Source organism: Bombina bombina, chromosome 4 (assembly GCF_027579735.1).
Source record: "Bombina bombina isolate aBomBom1 chromosome 4, aBomBom1.pri, whole genome shotgun sequence".
In the NCBI taxonomy this organism is placed as follows: domain Eukaryota; kingdom Metazoa; phylum Chordata; class Amphibia; order Anura; family Bombinatoridae; genus Bombina; species Bombina bombina.
Window position 1 is genome coordinate 1,047,265,141 of NC_069502.1, and position 21,929 is coordinate 1,047,287,069.

General features: G+C 37.8%; 1 protein-coding gene across 1 annotated transcript in view; it reads right to left on the reverse strand.

Annotated features, from left to right (window-relative positions):
* Positions 1-21,929, reverse strand: part of CHGB (chromogranin B) — a 143,761-nt gene that overhangs the window by 97,044 nt on the left and 24,788 nt on the right. Inside the window, exon 2 of the mRNA XM_053709336.1 lies at positions 9,842-9,885. Coding sequence (XP_053565311.1) covers positions 9,842-9,885 — 44 coding nt within the window. The remainder of the gene's footprint in view (positions 1-9,841; positions 9,886-21,929) is intronic.

A 21,929-nucleotide genomic window follows, 5' to 3' on the forward strand; every position in this document is an offset into this window, starting at 1 on the left:
AGTTACCACCCAAGAAGCAGCCTCTTTTTGCTCAACATGTGCCTTTCACAGAGAAGAACTTTCCTGAAGCATATCAGTCTGATCCTGACTTCACAGTACAGTCCAGCCCCGAAATACCAGGCAATCCCTCTCTGAACAAGAGAAATAGCAAAACCCCAGACGTACATTTCGGCCTATTGTGGGCCTCGTCAGTGAGGTGCAGCCATATCCCTCTAGGCACACTGAGCAACGGGTCCACGTCTGGATTCCCGCATCACACTTAGGGAGACTTCCAAAAATGTCATAATTTGCATAAATAAAAAGAGAGAAGCGCTCAACCTGGGAACGAACAATAGCATAATAGCTTGCTCTATGGCTAGTTACCACCCAAGAAGCAGCCTCTTTTTGCTCAACATGTGCCTTTCACAGAGAAGAACTTTCCTGAAGCATATCAGTCTGATCCTGACTTCACAGTACAGTCCAGCCCCGAAATACCAGGCAATCCCTCTCTGAACAAGAGAAATAGCAAAACCCCAGACGTACGTTTCGGCCTATTGTGGGCCTCGTCAGTGAGGTGCAGCCATATCCCTCTAGGCACACTGAGCAACGGGTCCACGTCTGGATTCCCGCATCACACTTAGGGAGACTTCCCAAAATGTCATAATTTGCATAAATAAAAAGAGAGAAGCGCTCAACCTGGGAACGAACAATAGCATAATAGCTTGCTCTATGGCTAGTGACCACCCAAGAAGCAGCCTCTTTTTGCTCAGCATGTGCCTTTCACAGAGAAGAACTTTCCTGAAGCATATCAGTCTGATCCTGACTTCACAGTACAGTCCAGCCCCGAAATACCAGGCAATCCCTCTCTGAACAAGAGAAATAGCAAAACCCCAGACGTACGTTTCGGCCTATTGTGGGCCTCGTCAGTGAGGTGCAGCCATATCCCTCTAGGCACACTGAGCAACGGGTCCACGTCTGGATTCCCGCATCACACTTAGGGAGACTTCCCAAAATGTCATAATTTGCATAAATAAAAAGAGAGAAGCGCTCAACCTGGGAACGAACAATAGCATAATAGCTTGCTCTATGGCTAGTTACCACCCAAGAAGCAGCCTCTTTTTGCTCAACATGTGCCTTTCACAGAGAAGAACTTTCCTGAAGCATATCAGTCTGATCCTGACTTCACAGTACAGTCCAGCCCCAAAATACCAGGCAATCCCTCTCTAAAGAAGAGAAATAGCAAAACCCCAGACGTACGTTTCGGCCTATTGTGGGCCTCGTCAGTGAGGTGCAGCCATATCCCTCTAGGCACACTGAGCAACGGGTCCACGTCTGGATTCCCGCATCACACTTAGGGAGACTTCCCAAAATGTCATAATTTGCATAAATAAAAAGAGAGAAGCGCTCAACCTGGGAACGAACAATAGCATAATAGCTTGCTCTATGGCTAGTGACCACCCAAGAAGCAGCCTCTTTTTGCTCAACATGTGCCTTTCACAGAGAAGAACTTTCCTGAAGCATATCAGTCTGATCCTGACTTCACAGTACAGTCCAGCCCCGAAATACCAGGCAATCCCACTGTGAACAAGAGAAATAGCAAAACCCCAGACGTACGTTTCGGCCTATTGTGGGCCTCATCAGTGAGGTGCAGTCATATCCCTCTAGGCACACTGAGCAACGGGTCCACGTCTGGATTCCCGCATCACACTTAGGGAGACTTCCCAAAATGTCATAATTTGCATAAATAAAAAGAGAGAAGCGCTCAACCTGGGAACGAACAATAGCATAATAGCTTGCTCTATGGCTAGTTACCACCCAAGAAGCAGCCTCTTTTTGCTTCTTGGGCTTCATTATTTTTTATAACAAACAAAATTTGATCATGAAAGAAAAATTACTAATAACTGATAGTTTGTCGTTGAAAATTATTAAAAAAAAAAATTAAATGCAGTAGAAAGACTTTATTACTCAGAGGCAAAATAATGTGATCACCTTATTGCAATCAGTTTTGGTGAACATGGAGCAATGGAGCTTGGTAAAGATTTGTTAGCCTGACAAACACCTGGCAGGAAAAACCCCCCATAACCATATGACTTGCAGCTTCTTAAATGTATTCTATAGAGCAGATTATATTTATATCATATAAGTACTACAATAACCTAGATGTGCTAGATCAGTCTTCTGTGTCTGTGGATGATTATAAGGAATAAGTGACTTGGGCTTTTTATTTCATCCTAAAGCAATATGTTGATATTATCCTTGAACATATCTTTATTGGTTCGGTTACAGACACTATTTTCCAATAAAACTGATATAAATATATCACTAGTTAAATTGGTATTGCCATTCCAATTTAAATTATTGATATATAACATAAGTAAACCCTCTTTGGAAATGTTAAAATTCACAATTGTGCTAGCTGCATTATTATAAAATTTGAGAATTTTAATTTGATAAATCTGTTTACCTTATCATGCTGCTTTTATATCATTATTTATTACAACAAAATGGTTTTTAATTATATTTTCCATCTAGCTTGTTACCCTTCTTAAACCATAAGTGTGAGATGTGAATATTCTTAATTAGACTAATTAGTAAATAAATGCCCCCCCCCCCCCATGTTAGCAACATTTAAATATGATTTGTTAATTAGGAGGGACTACTTTTATAAAAGAATTAAAGCTTTCAGTTCAATAGCGCGATCGAGCACTCTGTGATTAGACAGTGCACCCGCAAAGCACCTTTGAAGAAAAAAAAGAGACAATCAGAAGAGCCTGGAGAGGAGACCAGGTAAGTGCAACTTTGAGGAGTAAAATCTCTAAAATCTTTAGATTTTTAAAGCTGTCGCTAAGATAATGTTACATAATTCTGCACTATGTGCAGAATAATGTAACATTATTTTTTGCCTTTAATGTCCCTTTAAGGAAAAAACTAAATATTTAACCATAGGCCTTCAAACTGTAATTATCATTCGTCAACATTACGAGTTTTGCGGTAACAAGGGTGCGTTGCTAACGCTTAGTTTCAGCTCACCGCTCACATAAAGTAACGCTGGTATTACAGGTTTTTTTAAACTTGGCGTAAGCCGCAAAAAGGTGAGCGTAGAGCAGAATTTAGCTCCACATCTCTTCTCAATACCAGTGTTGCTTACGGTAGCGGTAAGCTGGCTAAACGTGCTTGTGCACGATTTCCCCGTAGGAAACAATGGGGCTTAGCTGGCTGAAAAAAAAACACCTGTAAAAAGCAGCGTTCAGCTCCTAATGCAGCACCATTGTTTCCTATGGGGAAATACTTTTTATGTCTGCACCTAACACCCTAACATGAACCCTGAGTCTAAACACCCCTAATTTTACACTTATTTACCCCTAATCTGCCTCCCCCGACTTCGCTAACACCTACATTATATTTATTAACCCCTAATCTGCCGCTCCGGACACCGCCACCACCTACATTATCCCTATGAACCCCTAATCTGCTGCCCCCAACATTGCCAAACCCTACATTTTATTTATTAACCCCTAATTTGCCCCCCCAAGTTGCCGCAACTATAATAAATTTATTAACCCCTAATCTGCCGCTGCTAACGTCACCGCCACTATAATAAATTTATTAACCCCTAAACCTAAGTCTAACCCTAACCCAAACACCCCCTAACTTAAATATAATTTAAATAAATCTAAATAAATTTACTATAATTAAAGGGACAGTCAATACCAGAATTTTTGTTGTTTTAAAAGATAGATAATCCCTTTATTACCCATTCCCCTGTTTTGCATAACCAACACAGTTATAATAATTCCCTTTTTACCTCTGTGATTAACTTGTATCTAAGCATCTACTGACAGCCCCCTATCACATGACATTTTATTTATTATCTATTGACTTTCATTTTAGCCAATTAGTGCAGTGTCTGCCACAATCCACGGGCGTGCTCACAATGTTATCTATAGGGTTTACCTGAACTAGCTCTCCCCTGCTGTGAAAAGCAAATACAAAAACATGTGATTAGAGGCGGCCTTCAATGGCTTAGAAATTATGATATGAGCCTTCCTAGGTCCAGCTTTCAACTAAGAATGCCAAAAGAACAAAGCAAAATTGGTGATAAAAGTAAATTGGAAAGTTGTTTAAAATTAAATGCTCTATTTGAAACATGAAAGTTTTTTTTGGACTTGACTGTCCCTTTAACTAAATTATTCCTATTTAAAACTAAATACTTACCTGTAAAATAAACCCTAAGCTAGCTACAATATAACTAATAGTTTTTAGGATTTATATTTATTTTACAGGCAACTTTGTATTTATTTTAACTAGGTACAATAGTTATTAAATAGTTATTAACTATTTAATAACTACCTAGCTAAAATAAATACAAAAGGACCTGTAAAATAAACCCTAACCTAAGTTACAATTACACCTAACACTACACTATAATTAAACTAATTTAATAAAGACATCTGACGCGGAGCATCCTCTTCCTTCTTGATCCAACAACTGAATGAAGGTTCCTTTAAGTGACATCATCCAAGATGGCGTCCCTTCAATTTCGATTGGCTGATAGAATCCTATCAGCCAATCGGAATTAAGGTAGGAAAAATCCTATTGGCTTAAGCAATCAGCCAATAGAATTGAGATCGCATTATATTGGCTGATTGGAACAGCCAATAGAATGTGAGCTCAATCCTATTGGCTGATTGGATCAGCCAATAGGATTTTTCCTACCTTAATTCCGATTGGCTGATAGGATTCTATCAGCCAATCGGAATTGAAGGGGCGCCATCTTGGATGACGTCACTTAAAGGAACCTTCATTCAGTCATCGAATCAAGAAGGAAGAGGATGCTCTGCGTCGAATGTCTTCAAGATGGACCCGCTCCGGATGGAAGATGATAGAAGATGCCGCCTGGATGAAGACTTCTGCCTGTCTGGATGTCCTCTTCTGGCCGGATCTGATGAAGACTTCTGCCCCTCTGGAGGTCCACTTGTGCCCGGCTGGGTGAAGACATCTCAAGGTAGGGTGATCTTCAAGGGGGTAGTGTTAGGTTTTATTAAGGGGGGATTGGGTGGGTTTTAGAGTAGGGTTGGGTATGTGGGTGGTGGGTTTTAATTTTGGGGGGGATATTGTCTTTTTTTTTTACAGGTAAAAGAGCTGATTACTTTGGGGCAATGCCCCGCAAAAGGCCCTTTTAAGGGCTATTTGTAATTTAGTATAGGGTAGGGAATTGTTTTATTTTGGGGGGCTTTTTTATTTTATTAGGGGGATTAGAGTAGGTGTAATTAGCTTAAAAAAATTGTAATTCTCTTTTTATTTTCTAAACTTTTGTGTGTTTTTTTTCGTAATTTAGTTTATTTAAATTAATTGTAATTAATTGTAGGTAGTTTAGGTAATTAGTTTAATTATAGTGTAGTGTTAGGTGTAATTATAACTTAGGTTAGGGTTTATTTTACAGGTCCTTTTGTATTTATTTTAGCTAGGTAGTTATTAAATAGTTAATAACTATTTAATAACTATTGTACCTAGTTAAAATAAATACAAAGTTGCCTGTAAAATAAATATAAATCCTAAAATGGCTACAATGTAACTATTAGTTATATTGTAGCTAGCTTAGGGTTTATTTTACAGGTAAGTATTTAGTTTTAAATAGGAATAATTTAGTTAATGATAGTAAATGTATTTAGATTTATTTAAATTATATTTAAGTTAGGGGGGTGTTAGGGTTAGGGTTAGACTTAGGTTTAGGGGTTAATAAATTTATTATAGTGGCGGCGATGTTGTGGGCCGCAGATTAGGGGTTATTAAATTTAGGTAGGTGTTGGCGATGTTAGGGACGGCAGATTAGGGGTTAATAAAATTTAACTAGTGTTTGCGAGGCGGGAATGCGGCGGTTTAGGAGTTAATACATTTATTAAAGTGGCGGCGATGTCTGGTTGGTAGATTAGGGGTTAAATAATTTTATTATAGTGTTTACGATGTGGGGGGGGCCTCGGTTTAGGGGTTAATAGGTAGTTTATGGGTGTTAGTGTACTTTGTAGAAGTTTAGTTAAGAGTTCTATGTTCTGGCGTTAGCCCATAAAACTCTTAACTACTGACTTTTAAATGCGTTAGGCGTCTGGACAGGAGAGGGTGTACCACTCACTTTTTCCAGCGATCGTAATACCGGCATTAGGAAAATCCCATTAAAAATATAGGATACGCAATTGACGTAAGGGGATTTGCGGTATGCTAAAATCACGGGAAAAAAGTGAGCGGTACACCTGTACCTGCCTGACTCGTAATACCAAGGGGCGTTAAAAAGCAGCGTTAGGACCCCTTAACGCTGCGTTTTTAAGGCTAACGCAAGACTCGTAATCTAGCCGAGAGTTAATAGGTCAACTAATGTATTGCATTTTTTTGTTGCTTTAAGGAGCTTCTTTAATTTGTCAAATGTAAATTTAAGGAGAGTATGCAATCCTGTTGACCACTATTGTGCTGTGTGTGTATAAATGGGATTAGTTATCATATGGTTTCTCTTGAGTCTAGTAGGGGTTACTTAGTTTATTTTGTCTTAGTTGAGGATTTTATATTTTGTAATTTGTGGCTTAAGTTTTGGGGGTGGGTTGAGACTTAAAGGGACAGTCAACACTAGAATTTGTGTTGTTTTAAAAGATAGATAATCCCTTAATTACCCATTCCCCAGTTTTGCATTACCAACACAGTTATAATAATACACGTTTTACCTCTTTGATTACCTTGTATCTAAGCCTCTGCATTTAGCCCCCTTATTTCAGTTCTTTTGACAGACTTGCATTTTAACCACTTAGTGCTCACTCCTCGGTAATATCACGAGCATGAGCTCAATGTTATCTATATGAAACACATAAACTAACGCCCTCTAGTGTTGAAAAACTGTCAAATAAAGAGACGATCTTTAAAGGGACATTAAACACTTTGAGATGGTAATATAAAATGATAAATTGTATATATAAAACAACTATGCAATATACTTTCATTATTTATTTTGTCCTCTTTGCCTGTAATTCCATTCTGAAATTGTGAGCTGTTCAGTTCCTGTTAGAAATGGAAGTGCAGAATACTGTTAAATCCAGCACAACCATTGGCTGCACACTCTAATGACCTATGTATAACTGTTCCTAATTGGCCACAGCAGAGAAAGTAACACAAGTTACAACATGGCAGCTCCCAGTGTTTTATAGACACTAAAACTTTACACTTATTTTGTCACTTTTTAAACAACTAATGAAACTTTAAAATATACATCTACATGTTAGTCATGGACTAATCTTTTCTTTGAATGCATCATTCTATCTAGCATGTATTTAGTGTTTAATGTCCCTTTAAGGTCTAAGAAATTAGCTTTGAACCTCCTAGGTTTAGCTTTCAACTAAAAATACTAAAAGAACAATGCAAAATTGGTGATAAAAGTAAATTGGAAAGTTGTTTAAAATTACATGCCCTATTTGAATCATGGAAGTTTTTTTTGGACTTGACTATCCCTTTAAGGTTATTTATGATGGAGGAGGGGATTTTAGAGAATAATGAGAGGGACAGCAGTGGTTAGGGCTAATTGATGTCTGGAGGGTCAGTCACCAAATATAATTGAGGGGCAGAAAGGTTAATGCATTATAAAATAGAAAATTGTGTTATATGGTTTGGGTCTAAATATCCTTTTTTGGCTTTCATAGTGGCCAGCATTAAGGAACCCTATTAGTTAATGACACACATATATATAGTGAGCTGTCAATAAATAGTGGTATGAGTCTGATTGGGCTGAAATGGAAGCACTATAAAAAAACTTTTGTCACTAATTTTAAAATGGGCCACATAGGATCTAGTAATAAATGTGTAACATATGAGGTATTTGCTTTTAGATATATGGCTGACTTGCCTAATGTTTCTGACTATTTACTTTATTTTCTGGTGCTGACATATTCAAATATTTCAGTAAGATAGCTTTACTGATAGTGCAATGCCTGTTTGGAGAAGTTGTCTACGGTTATATTTTTTAACATTAATATTTTGTACTATCAATAAAATCATAAGTATTACTTTTGAGAAAGGGCTGTATTTCAATTAAACAGTAAACAATTAAAGAAAAAAGTAACGTAATATTTGATGGGCCTTTTGGTTCTTATCTACCTTCCAGTTCTGTGTTCTATAAACCTTATTGAATTATTGTAATCTGTCAAAATATATTTGGAGCAGCTACTACTTATGTTTCTTAATCATTTGCATATAACAGATAAGATGCATAATATAGCTAACCATCTAACCTAAAATAAATATAAAAAAAAACACCCAGTGGCGGTTCTAGAACTTAACATTTGGGGGCTAAAAAAGGTGGTGAAAAGGTTCAAAGACAAAGCAAAGCTTGGCAGTGCATGTGGAGCCCTTCACAGCTCAACAGGAGCGCTAAAAGTGCTTTTGAAGTTGCAGAGCACCAACATAGAACCACCACTGAAAATACCCTAGGTGGGTGACCTCCTAGCAAGATGGCTGTTTGTAATATATTTGTCAGAATGCACTAGCTCAAATAATTATTTTTATCATTATTTATTTATACAGCTCCAATATATTATGCAGCACTGTATTATTGAGTATACAATTGCAGACTAAAATACTGTAAATTATTAAGGGTAGAGGGTCACTGTTAGCTGTAAAACTTTACATAAAATGATTGACAGCACAGATTGACTTGTGAGCTTACATTCTAAAGGAATTATACGTGAGGGTAGAAGGGAAGGGTTCAGAACAGAGGCGTAACTAGAACTCACTGGGCCCCAGGTGAAAATTGTGGTAGGGCCCCCGTCATTTGAACAGCACCCCTCACCCCTAGTATACTTATACCCTGTGAGTTTGTGCACATGTAATGTTAAATGACAACAGTGTATGCTGTCAGCATTTAGCGATGCCAGACGGACATGATAATTTAATAAATTGACCCCAAAGTCTGAATCATACAAGTTTATTTTGACTTGAATGTCCCTTTAGATACTATGGTGTAAATTTCTGTAAAGTCTTTATGAAGGGTTAGGTAGTGAGTAAGCAGTAGGTGTAGTGATGCTTCCTGTTAAGAGATGGTGATTAATAAAGTGGGAGAACGAGCAACAGGTATTAGTCGCTGAATATCCATTTACTAAATACAAATATAAAACAAGTGTCTAGTTTCAGTGTCTGAGTTCCATCATTCTCCATTCTATAATCTTTGTTTGAATTGCAGATACTTTTTCACATTATAGTAGCAAAGAGGAAGTGGAAACAAAATGAGTACGCTTTCTGCACGTGAGATTGGTTGCTCAGTGCTGTTTAAAATGAATTTTTATTATTTTATTCCTCTATAAATAACGATTACATAGTTTTACTGCAATGCACTTGAAGCATGAGCCTAAAGCATTGCATCTCTTCTATATTATAGCCACAGTGTGCTCAATATCTAGACTCACTAAAAACATAAAATTAAACCATATTTTTAAGGGGATCTGTAAGTTTTATGTTACCAAATTATTTTATTCATCTGTGCATACGTACTCCTGTAAATGCATAAAAAACTGGATGTTGTTTGCCCATTCAGTACAGATGCAATCTCCACATGCAACCGATCAATAATATTTTTCAATGTGAATTAAAAAAAAACTACGAACATAGATATAGAAAGGCAAAAATATGTGAAACATAAATTGAAATGAAAGATGCAGGCAGACAGTTTGGAGACAGAGGCATTTATTAAACGTGTTAGTAGAGAGATCAGCTGCTTACAAGTGACTAAAAAATAATATCCTTTTTGGCATGTGCAAGCAGAATAACAATATAAAAATCAATATCTCTATATCATGAAGCAGTCAGGGAATAATAGAAAGATTTGATTACATACCATTTCTTCAGGGTGCTCTGCTTTATCCACTGGAAAAGTACATACTGAAAGAGGAAAATAAATACATTATGATTGCTCATGATCAAGTCAAGTTCTTTGTACTTTTTATTTATTTCTTATTTATTTATTTTTTGCCTGGAAACAAATATATCTAATTATTAATTTTTAATGTTTATAAGTTTAAATTGCTTGTATAAAAAGTGACAGCAAATTAGCAACTTATGATAAATAGTATAAAAAGATAACCGAAAAAAATAAATAAATCATCTAGATATTAACATATTTTCAAAAATGCTTTGAAGTTGCTTAAATTAGTATCTTATTCCTCTATCTATAAAATTAAACTCTATCAGAGAAAAATATAATTTACATATGTGAATTCTAATGATAGAAATTTACTGACCTGATAATAATTTGATAAAGCACGGAAAAAAAACATCTGTTGGTTTTAAGTGACTAGTCATGTGATTATAATATGTCGGCAGTATTCAGATACGGCTAAAGAGTGTTATATAACCAAGCATAAATGTTTCAATAACTAATGCGAATGTAATTAAATTTATTCTTTTAAAGGTATAAGTATTTTGATTATAGCTGACACCATTTCTGTAGACGTCATAAATAGAAATAACAGAATGAGAACCTAATAAATATTATTTTGAAGAAAGATAAAAACATGGACACCAATATTAAGCATTAAACAGAGTTCTACTCTTTGTGAAAAATGTGTAGCTGTGAACTGGTGAAATCTCACAGCTTTGAAGTGGTAATATTGCAGTAAGAAGCAATTCTTGATATTTTTATAATAAGACATAGGGAGCACTAAAGCTCTCTATGTAAGTTTCATTGTATTGATTGTGCATCACAAATAGCTAAAGAAGGAGAGCTATACCTCTAAAGGGTATAAATAGAAATAGGACCTTTTGGATGTAGCTTATTGTTTTAATATTACTGTTAAAGGGACATAAAAACATTTTTTTTTCATTCATAATTTCAATAGAGCATACAATTTTACTTGTATTGTCATATTTACTTAGTTTTCCTGCATACCTACCAACCATCCTGCCGAATTGTGCCCGGCTGGAAGGTCTGGCCCGCTACCCACTAGCAGCCATTCATTGTCCCACTTGTGGCTTTCCAGAAATCCCACCACTCCCTGCATGGCTCCGCCAACAATATACTGGTTGGCCATTTCTCACAAGCTTGTTAACCTCCCACACCTGGAAAGCCCCTGGGAAGTGTTGGGAGGTATGCTCTTGGTATCCTTTGTTGAAGAGATTACCTAGGTAGGTAGTTTGAATGTTTCTGGAGATCTATATGGAAGCAATTTTGCAAGAATGTTTTGAGCCCTAAATGGCAGTATTTTTTGTACAATGTATAACATTGTTAAAAGTACTCTTACAAAACATAATTTATGTAAGAACTTACCTGATAAATTCATTTCTTTCATATTGGCAAGAGTCCATGAGCTAGTGACATATGGGATATACAATCCAACCAGGAGGTGCAAAGTTTCCCAAACCTCAAAATGCCTATAAATACACCCCTCACCACACCCACAATTCAGTTTAACGAATAGCCAAGCAGTGGGGTGATAAAGAAAGGAGTAGAAAGCATCAACAAAGGAAATTTGGAAATAATTGTGCTTTATACAAAAAATCATAACCACCATTAAAAGGGTGGGCCTCATGGACTCTTGCAAATATGAAAGAAATTAATTTATCAGGTAAGTTCTTACATAAATTATGTTTTCTTTCATGTAATTGGCAAGAGTCCATGAGCTAGTGACATATGGGATATCAATACCCAAGATGTGGAGTCTTCCACTCAAGAGTCACAAGAGAGGGAAGGAATAAAAATAAAAACAGCCATATTTCGCTGAAAAAATTAATCCACAACCCAAAAAAATAAGTTTATTTTCATTTTTTTAAGAAAAAAAATTAAATAAAAAAGCAGAAGAATCAAACCGAAACAGCTGCCTGAAGAACTTTTCTACCAAAAACTGCTTCCGAAGAAGCAAATACATCAAAACGGTAGAATTTAGTAAATGTATGCAAAGAGGACCAAGTCGCCGCTTTGCAAATCTGATCAACTGAAGCTTCATTCTTAAAAGCCCACGAAGTGGAGACTGATCTAGTAGAATGAGCTGTAATTCTCTGAGGCGGGGCCTGACCCGACTCCAAATAAGCTTGATGAATCAAAAGTTTCAACCAAGAAGCCAAGGAAATAGCAGAAACCTTCTGACCTTTCCTAGGACCAGAAAATAAAACAAATAGACTGGAAGTCTTCCTGAAATCTTTAGTAGCTGCCACATAATATTTCAAAGCTCTTACCACATCCAAAGAATGTAAGGATCTCTCCAAAGAATTCTTAGGATTAGGACACAAGGAAGGGACAACAATTTCTCTACTAATGTTATTAGAATTCACAACCTTAGGTAAAAATTGAAAAGAAGTCCGCAAAACTGCCTTATCCTGATGAAAAATCAGAAAAGGAGACTCACAAGAAAGAGCAGATAGCTCAGAAACTCTTCTAGCAGAAGAGATAGCCAAAAGGAACAACACTTTCCAGGAAAGTAGTTTAATGTCCAAAGAATGCATAGGCTCAAATGGAGGAGCCTGTAAAGCCTTCAGAACCAAATTAAGACTCCAAGGAGGAGAAATTGATTTAATGACATGCTTAATACGAACTAAAGCCTGTACAAAACAGTGAATATCAGGAAGTATAGCAATTTTTATATGAAATAAAACAGAAAGAGCGGAGATTTGTCCTTTCAAGGAACTTGCAGACAAACCCTTATCCAAATCATCCTGAAGGAACTGTAAAATTCTAGGAATTCTAAAAGAATGCCAGGAGAATTTATGAGAAGAACTCCATGAAATGTAAGTCTTCCAAACTCTATAATAAATCTTCCTAGAGACAGATTTACAAGCTTGTAACATAGTATTAATCACTGAGTCAGAGAAACCTCTATGACTTAGAACTAAGCATTCAATTTCCATACCTTCAAATTTAATGATTTGAGATCCTGATGGAGAAACGGACCTTGAGATAGTAGGTCCGGCCGTAACGGAAGTGGCCAAGGCAGGCAACTGGACATCCGAATCAGATCCGCATACCAAAATCTGTGTGGCCATGCTGGAGCCACCAGCAACACAAAAGACTGTTCCATAATGATTTTGGAGATCACTCTTGGAAGGAGAACTAGAGGCGGGAAGATGTAAGCAGGTTGATAACACCAAGGGATTGTCAGCGCATCCACTGCTTCCGCCTGAACATCCCTGGACCTGGACAGGTATCTGGGAAGTTTCTTGTTTAGATGAGAGGCCATGAGATCTATCTCTGGAAGCCCCCACATCTGAACAATCGGAGAAAACACATCTGGATGGAGAGACCACTCCCCTGGATGTAAAGTCTGGCGGCTGAGATAATCCGCCTCCCAATTGTCTACGCCTGGGATATGCACTGCAGAGATTAGACAGGAGCTGGATTACGCCCAGGCAAGTATCCGAGATACTTCTTTCATAGCTTGGGGACTGTGAGTCCCACCCTGATGATTGACATAAGCCACAGTTGTGATATTGTCTGTCTGAAAACAAATGAACAGTTCTCTCTTTAGCAGAGGCCAGAACTGAAGAGCCCTGAGAATTGCACAGAGTTCTAAAAAATGTATTGTTAATCTCGCCTCTTGAGATTTCCAAACCCCTTGTGCTGTCAGAGATCCCCAAACAGCTCCCCAACCTGAAAGACTTGCATCTGTTGTGATCACAGTCCAGGTTGGGTGAACAAAAGAAGCCCCTTGAACCAAACGATGGTGATCTATCCACCATGTCAGAGTGTCGTACATTGGGATTCAAGGATATTAATTGTGATATCTTTGTATAATCCCTGCACAATTGATTCAGCATACAAAGATGTAGAGGTCTCATGTGAAAACGAGCAAAGGGGATTGCGTCCGATGCTGCAGTCATGAGACCTAAAACTTCCATGCACATAGTGACTGAAGGGAATGACTGAGACTGAAGGAGCCGGCATGCTGCAACCAATTTTAAACATCTCTTGTCTGTTAGAGACAGAGTCATGGACACTGAATCTATCTGGAAGCCTAAAAAGGTGACCCGTGTCTGAGGAATCAAGAAACTTTTTGGTAAATTGATCCTCCAACCATGTTTGCGAAGAAACAACACTAGTTGATTCGTGTGAGATTCTGCAGTATGTAAAGACTGAGCTAGTACCAAGATAACGTCCAAATAAGGAAACACCACAATACCCTGTTCTCTGATTACAGATAGTAGGGCACCCAGAACCTTTGAAAAGATTCTTGGAGCTGTTGCTAGGCCAAATGGAAGAGCAACAAATTGGTAATGCTTGTCTAGAAAAGAGAATCTCAGAAACTGAAAGTGTTCTGGATGAATCGGAATATGAAGGTATGCATCCTGCAAGTCTATTGTGAACATATAATGTCCTCGCTGAACAAAAGGCAGAATAGTCCTTATAGTCACCATCTTGAAAGTTGGTACTCTTACATAACGATTCAAAATTTTTAGATCCAGAACTGGTCTGAATAAATTTTCTTTCTTTGGTACAATGAATAGGTTTGAATAAAACCCCAAACCTTGTTCCTGAGGAGGAACTGGCATGATTACCCCTGAAGACTCCAGATCTGAAACACACTTCAGAAAAGCCTGAGCTTTTACTGGATTTACAGGGATGCGTGAGAGAAAAAATCTTCTCACAGGAGGTCTTACTTTGAATCCTATTCGATACCCTTGAGAGACAATGCTCTGAATCCAATGATTTTGGACAGATTTTATCCAAAAATCCTTGAAAAACCTTAATCTGCCCCCTACCAGCTGAGCTGGCATGAGGGCCGCACCTTCATGCGGATTTAGGGGCTGACTTTGATTTCCTAAATGGCTTGGATTTATTACAATTTGAGGTAGGCTTCCAATTGGAAGCAGATTCCTTGGGGGAAGGAATGAGTTTTTGTTCTTTATTCTGACGAAAGGAACGAAAACGGTTAGAAGCCTTAGATTTACCTTTAGGTTTTTTATCCTGAGGCAAAAAAACTCCTTTTCCCCCAGTGATAGTTGAAATAATAGAATCCAACTAAGAACCAAATAAATTATTACCTTGGAAAGAAAGAGATAGTAATCTAGATTTAGATGTCATATCAGCATTCCAGGATTTAAGCCACAAAGCTCTTCTAGCAAAAACAGCTAAAGACATGGATCTAACATCAATTTTGATAATATCAAAAATGGCATCACAAGTAAAATGATTAGCATGTTGCAGTAAGCGAACAACGCTAGATATGTCAGAATCCAATTCGTGTTGCTCTAAATTTTCCAACCAGAAAGTTGATGCAGCCGCAACATCAGCCAAAGAAATAGCAGGTCTGAGAAGATGACCTGAATATAAATAAGCCTTCCTTAGATAAGATTCAAGCTTCCTATCTAAAGGATCCTTAAAGGAAGTGCTATCTTCCATAGGAATAGTGGTACGTTTAGCAAGAGTAGAAATAGCCCCATCAACTTTGGGGATTTTTTCCCAAAACTCTATAGATTTTGCTGGTAAAGGATACAATTTTTTAAACCTTGAAGAAGGAATAAAAGAAGTACCTGGCTTATTCCATTCCCTAGAAATCATATCAGAAATAGCCTCAGGAATGGGAAAAACCCCTGGGGAAACCACAGGAGGTTTAAAAACAGCATTTAAATGTTTATTAGACTGAACGTCAACAGGACTGGTTACCTCAATATCCAAAGTAATTAACACTTCTTTTCATAAAGAACGCATATACTCTATTTTAAATAAATAAGTAGATTTGTCAGTGTCAATGTCTGAGGAAGGATCTTCTGTTTCAGATAGATCCTCATCAGAAGAGGATGAATTATTATGTTGTTGGTCATTTGAAATTTCATAAGCTAAATGAGAAGTTTTAAAAGACCTTTTACGTTTATTAGAAGGTGGAAATGCAGACAAAGCCTTCATAATAGAATCAGAAACAAATTCTTTAAAATTTAAAGGTATATCATGCACATTAGAAGTTGAAGGAACTGCAACTGGCAATGTACTATTACTGATGGAAACACTATCTGCATGTAAAAGTTTATCATGACAACTATTACAAATGACATTCAGTGGAATAATTTCTACAACTTTACAACAAATGCACTTAGCTTTGTTAGAACCGATGTCAGGCAGCAATGTTCCAGCAGAAACTTCTGAGGCAGCATCAGATTGGGACATATTGCACAATGTAAGAGAAAAAAACAACATATAAAGCAAAATTATCTATTTCCTTATATGACAGTTTCAGGAATGGGAAAAAATGCAATAGCATAGGCCTCTGAAAGCAAAAAGCAAGAGGCAAACAAACAAGGGGTATAGAAATAATGAAAAAAAATTGGCGCCAAGTATGACGCACAACGTAACGTAAAGTCTTTTTTGGCGCCAAAAATGACCGGAAATGACACACTTGCGTCACTAATGACGCCGCCGTGTGAAAGGTCTCGGGGTCACGTATGACGCCCGGAAATGACGAAGTTGCGTCATAAACGTACTTTTTCACGCCAAAAATGACGCAATAAAGTTTAGCATTTGACGCACCCGCGGGCCTAATACCCGCAATTACAAGAAGTAGTCAATTGAAAAAAGACTAAACCCCAGGTAAGAAATACATTTCTTAAAAATGTTTACATTCCCAAATATGAAACTGACAGTCTGCAGAAGGAAATACATGAACCTGACTTATGGGAAATATAAGTACAATACATATATTTAGAACTTTATATAAATGCATAAAGTGCCAAACCATAGCTGAGAGTGTCTTAAGTAATGAAAACATACTTACCAAAAGACACCCATCCACATATAGCAGATAGCCAAACCAGTACTGAAACAGTTATCAGTAGAGGTAATGGTAAATTGAGAGTATATCTTCGATCTGAAAAGGGAGGTAGGAGATGAATCTCTACGACCGATAACAGAGAACCTATGAAAAAGACCCCCGTTAGGGAAATCATTGTATTCAATAAGTGATACTCCCTTCACGTCCCTCTGACATTCGCTGTACTCTGAGAGGAATCGGGCTTCAACAATGCTAAGAAGCGCATATCAACGTAGAAATCTTAGCACAAACTTACTTCACCACCTCCATAGGAGGCAAAGTTTGTAAAACTGAATTGTGGGTGTGGTGAGGGGTGTATTTATAGGCATTTTGAGGTTTGTGAAACTTTGCCCCTCCTGGTAGGATTGTATATCCCATATGTCACTAGCTCATGGACTCTTGCCAATTACATGAAAGAAATCTGCTTCCCTAAAGTGCTCCAGATAAGATCCTGAGCCTAGTTTTCAACAAGAGAACAAAGTAATTGTGACAATAGAAGAAAACTGGATTTTTTTTATTTTTTCTAATGGTACACAATATATAGTTTTATGCCCATTTAAAAAAGAATGGCTCCTTTTAAGCCATTTTGTGCTCCCTTAGAGCATACAGAGGAGGTTATTGGAATATATGCAGTATGCATACAACAGGAATCTGCAAGTTGCAAAGTAATACTTTTGAGATGCAAATCACTAAAAAGATTTATAGTTAGTTTGCAAACAGCAAAAAAAAAAAAAAAAGGAAAAGGCTTGGGAATTTTTTCCAGATAAATTTGAGGTAGGCAAGCACTGCACTAATACAACAGAGCAAATAGTGTATTCCTCACTATTTGGGGGCAGTAGTCACACTTCACCTTGTATATTGCATTTCTTGTGACCATACATAAATTATGTAAATAATTTATAAACTCTGTAAAAAAGGTTTACTTAAATTGTGTATAGTCTAAAAAAAAAGAGGAACACCAGAACTGGGGATAAAAAAATGGAAACAAAATAAAGGGTTATGATTTCAAACTGGAGGATAGAAAATTATATATAGAATAACTTCTTTACAGAAAGAGCCACTGAGACATGATCAGCATTCCAATAAAAATAGTTGAAAAAATACAGTAAAATAATACTTGGTATAGGCATGATTTTATCCTGAGTATTAATTAAAGGGACATCCTACACCAAATGTATTATTGTTTAAAAAGATAGATAATTCCTTTATTACCCATTCCCTAGTTTTGCATAACCAAGAAGGTTATATATTAATGCTCTTTTTACCTCTGTGATTACCTTGTATCTCTAAGCCTCTGCCGACTGCCCCCCTATGTCAGTTCTTTTGACAGACTTACATTTTAGCCAAACAGCGCTAACTCATAAATAACTCAATTTTCTGTTCTTACCTTTCTGAAACCCAGTATCTCTGCACATGGTTTAATTTCTAAATTAACATTAAAGGAACATAAATGATGGTACAATGCTGGGACTGGTCATCCCCAGCATATTATTGTGAAATAGCTGATACAAAGGGCTGATTTAGCCTATTCTCTCCTTCCAAAATTGGCATGAAGCATACCTACCAACACATGTAATAGGCAGCAATCACCACACTCCCACACAATCTGATATCCATAAACCCACAGCACGTTCCCCCATTCTTTTCTTGTGCTCTCTGGAACGCTTGTCCTGTCTGCAACAATCTTACAACTGTTCATGACCTGTTTGTTTCTAACGCTTTCAACCTTTTAGCAATTACAGAAACCTGGTCATCTTCTTCTGATACCATTTCCACTGCTGCTGTCACATATAGCAGTCTCACATTAGTCATACACCTAGACCAGGTGAGAGGCATGGTGGCAGTGTTGAGATCCTGCTCTCCCCCTCCTGCACCTATCAGCACCTGCCACCACTCCCATCTCTTTCCTTCTACTCCTTTGAAGTCTGCTGCAGTCGTCTGTTCTTCCCCCTCTCTCTCAGAGTGGCAGTCATCTATCGCCCTAATGGACCAACCTCCCAATTCCTTGACAACTTTGCCACCTGACTTTCTCACTTTCTCTCTACATATATACCAACTTTAATACTCAGGGACTTCAACATCCCCATTGATAATCCATCTGCCCCTGCTGCCTCTAAACGTCTTCCATGTCTAAGACTAAACTACTTCTAATTCCCCCCACCCACTATCTCCACTCCAGTTTTTTACTTCTCTATCAATGGCATCACCATCTCCCCATCATCTTAAGTCTGCTGCCTCAGAGTTACACTTGAATCCAACCTGTTCTTCATCACCCACATCCAATTGCTCTTTTCATCCTGCCGCAACCACCTACGCAATATTTCCAAAATGTGCTTGTTTCTGAGTGCTGACACCACAAAGCAATTAATCCACTCCCTTGTAATTTCCTGACATGACTACTGCAATAACCTACTCCCTGGCAATCCTCTCTCCCAACTCCCTCCCCCTCCTTCTATCCATCCTAAATGTCTCTGCCAGACTAATCCAACTTTCCCATTGCTCTATATCTGATGCACCTCTCTGCGAGTCCCTTCACTGGCTCCCTATTCACAGCATAATCAAATTCAAGATTCTCACCCTGACCCACAAAGCCCATACCAATGCCGCACACCACTACCTCTCCTCACTAATCAACAAATATACTCAAGCCCACCCACTCAGATCCAATAATGACCTGCTCCTTGCATCTTTCATTATCACCTCTTCCCATGCTAGACTGCAGGACTTCTCTCATGCGGCACCTACCCTATGGAATGCTCTCCCTTGCGCTGACTTTCCTCTAATCTGCCTTCTTTTAAACACTCCCTAAAGACAGGGAAGCCTACCACCCAACTCAGTAACAAATTAATCCCACTTACCTAATAATTGCTACCTTATCTACATTCTCACCTCCTGTTTCTCACCCTCACATCCTTTTAGAATGTAAATTCCCATGGGAATAGGGCCCTCTACTATTGTATGTGTTTGTCAAATTTTGTCTCATCTCTTGTAGCATTGCTTTATTTAAACGAATTGCACCCTTGGACAGTGCTGTGGAATATGTTGGCACTATATAAATAAAGTATAATAATAATAATAGGTGATGATTACAGAGGCAGTCTACCTGTCAAAACTATATATATATATTTTTAAGTAGACAACCAAAGGTTTTGATCTAGGCCCATTTTGGTATATTTCCTGCCACCATTTCCCTGCCAAATGCGATCAAATAAAAAAAAATCATAAAACTTATCACAAACTTTGGGTTTCTCACTAAAATTATTTACATATTGCTTGTGCAATCATGGCACAAATTATTGTAAAAGCTTCAAACAAACAAACAATGAACAAGTGTCCCAGTTCAGGCAATAAAATACCTTACATGCTAAGACCCAAGCAGAAAGAAATGTCCTTTTAATATATTGCAGTTCAATATAAACACTCAGTCAGTGTGTGATATTTGAATCAGATGGAAATGCTGCTCTTCTTATACAGGTAACTCCATCCATGCCAAACCAGAACTCTAAAACAAAAAGGAGAAAAGCGCAAACCTGATTCAAGTGTAGTGTTACAAAATGTATTCCAGCCTCACACGCTAATGTGGCTACTCACAAGATTAAACACATACAAATGCCCATCAAAGAAGAAAGTGATGAAGTGAACAACACTTAGCTCCTGGCTCACGATCTGATGGAGAGATGTCGTTTTTCCAGGTGGGTTTTAAAACGTTCCTGTATAAGGATTTTGTTCAACTCCACACTGCTCCAATCTTCGTGATACCCGCTACTAGTTTCAAAAATACAAACCCTCGGCACCCTCCAATAGATACCTCAGTGACGCGAGAATCTATGGGAGCCTCAAAGGATCAAAACAGTAAACAGTGATCCTCTACGCGTTTCTTCCCGATCGACGGGACTTTCTCAAGAATACTGATGTCAGGCGCTGTTCTCCAGTTATAGGGGAGAGCTCCTCCCGCCCCTCCGTATTCAATTGTTTATAGGTTAATACATAACTAATGGACTGGGGCATAGGGCAAAAACAGCTAATGCAAGCGACAATAATTCTAGCTTGACACTTACATATAATAGCAGTGTATCATGGCGAATACATCATATAACAATTGATAGCATTCACATGGAATATAAAAGCATATAAAAGGTACATATAATTTCATAAATCCAAGATACAGGCAATTCATTTGAAATTACCTAAAAGATTAAGGAGGAGCTCTCCCCTATATCTGGAAAACAGCGCCTGACATCAAGTCCCGTTGATCTGGACGAAATGCGTAGAGGATCACTGTGTATTATGTACTGTTTTTGACCCTGTGAGGCTCCCATAGATTCTCTTGTCACTGAGGTATCTATTGGATGGTGCCAAGGGTTTGTACTTTTGAAACTAGTAGTGCGTATCACGAAGATTGGAGTAGTGTGGAGTTGTACAAATTCCTTATACAGGAATGTTTTAAAACCCACGGGAAAAACAACATCTCTCCATCAGATCATGAGCCAGGAGCTAAGTGTTGTTCACTTCACCACTTTCTTCTTTGATGGGCTTTTATATGTTTTTAATCTTGTGAGTAGCCACATTAGCGTGTGAAGCTGGAATAAATTTTGTAACACTACACTTGAATCGGGTTTGCACTTTTCTCCTTCTTTTTGTTTTAGTATTGTAAAAGCTTCTTTGGGATCCCCTTTGTTTAGAAATAGCAGATATACATGACTGTTATTGCTTTTTGTTAATTAGAAGGCCGCTAATTGCAGCTGTGCACCACACTTCTATTATTCCCGGCAGTGAAGGGGTTAATTAGGTAGCTTGTACGGTTAATTTTAACTTTAGTATATCCAATTACCCTCCCACCTTACTCTTCCAACCCAATGATCCCTGCCTGATCCCTCCCAAACAGCTCTCTTACCTCCCTCACCCCCCACTGGTCACCCCCATCTTAGATACTGGCAAACAGTCTGCCAATATGAAAATTTAAGGCATTTTTAAAAAAATAAAAAAATTCTGTTTTCTGCAATGTAAAATCCACCTTTACCCTCCAACCTTCCTCATCCCTCCCAAACAGATCTCTAACCCTCCCACCTAACTATTGTCTGCCATTAAAAAATGATATAAAAAGGGTTTTATAGGTACTGGCAGAAAGCTGCCAGTACCTATAAAACCCTTTTTGTATAATTTTTTACATTTGTTTTTATTTTATTTTTTATTTTC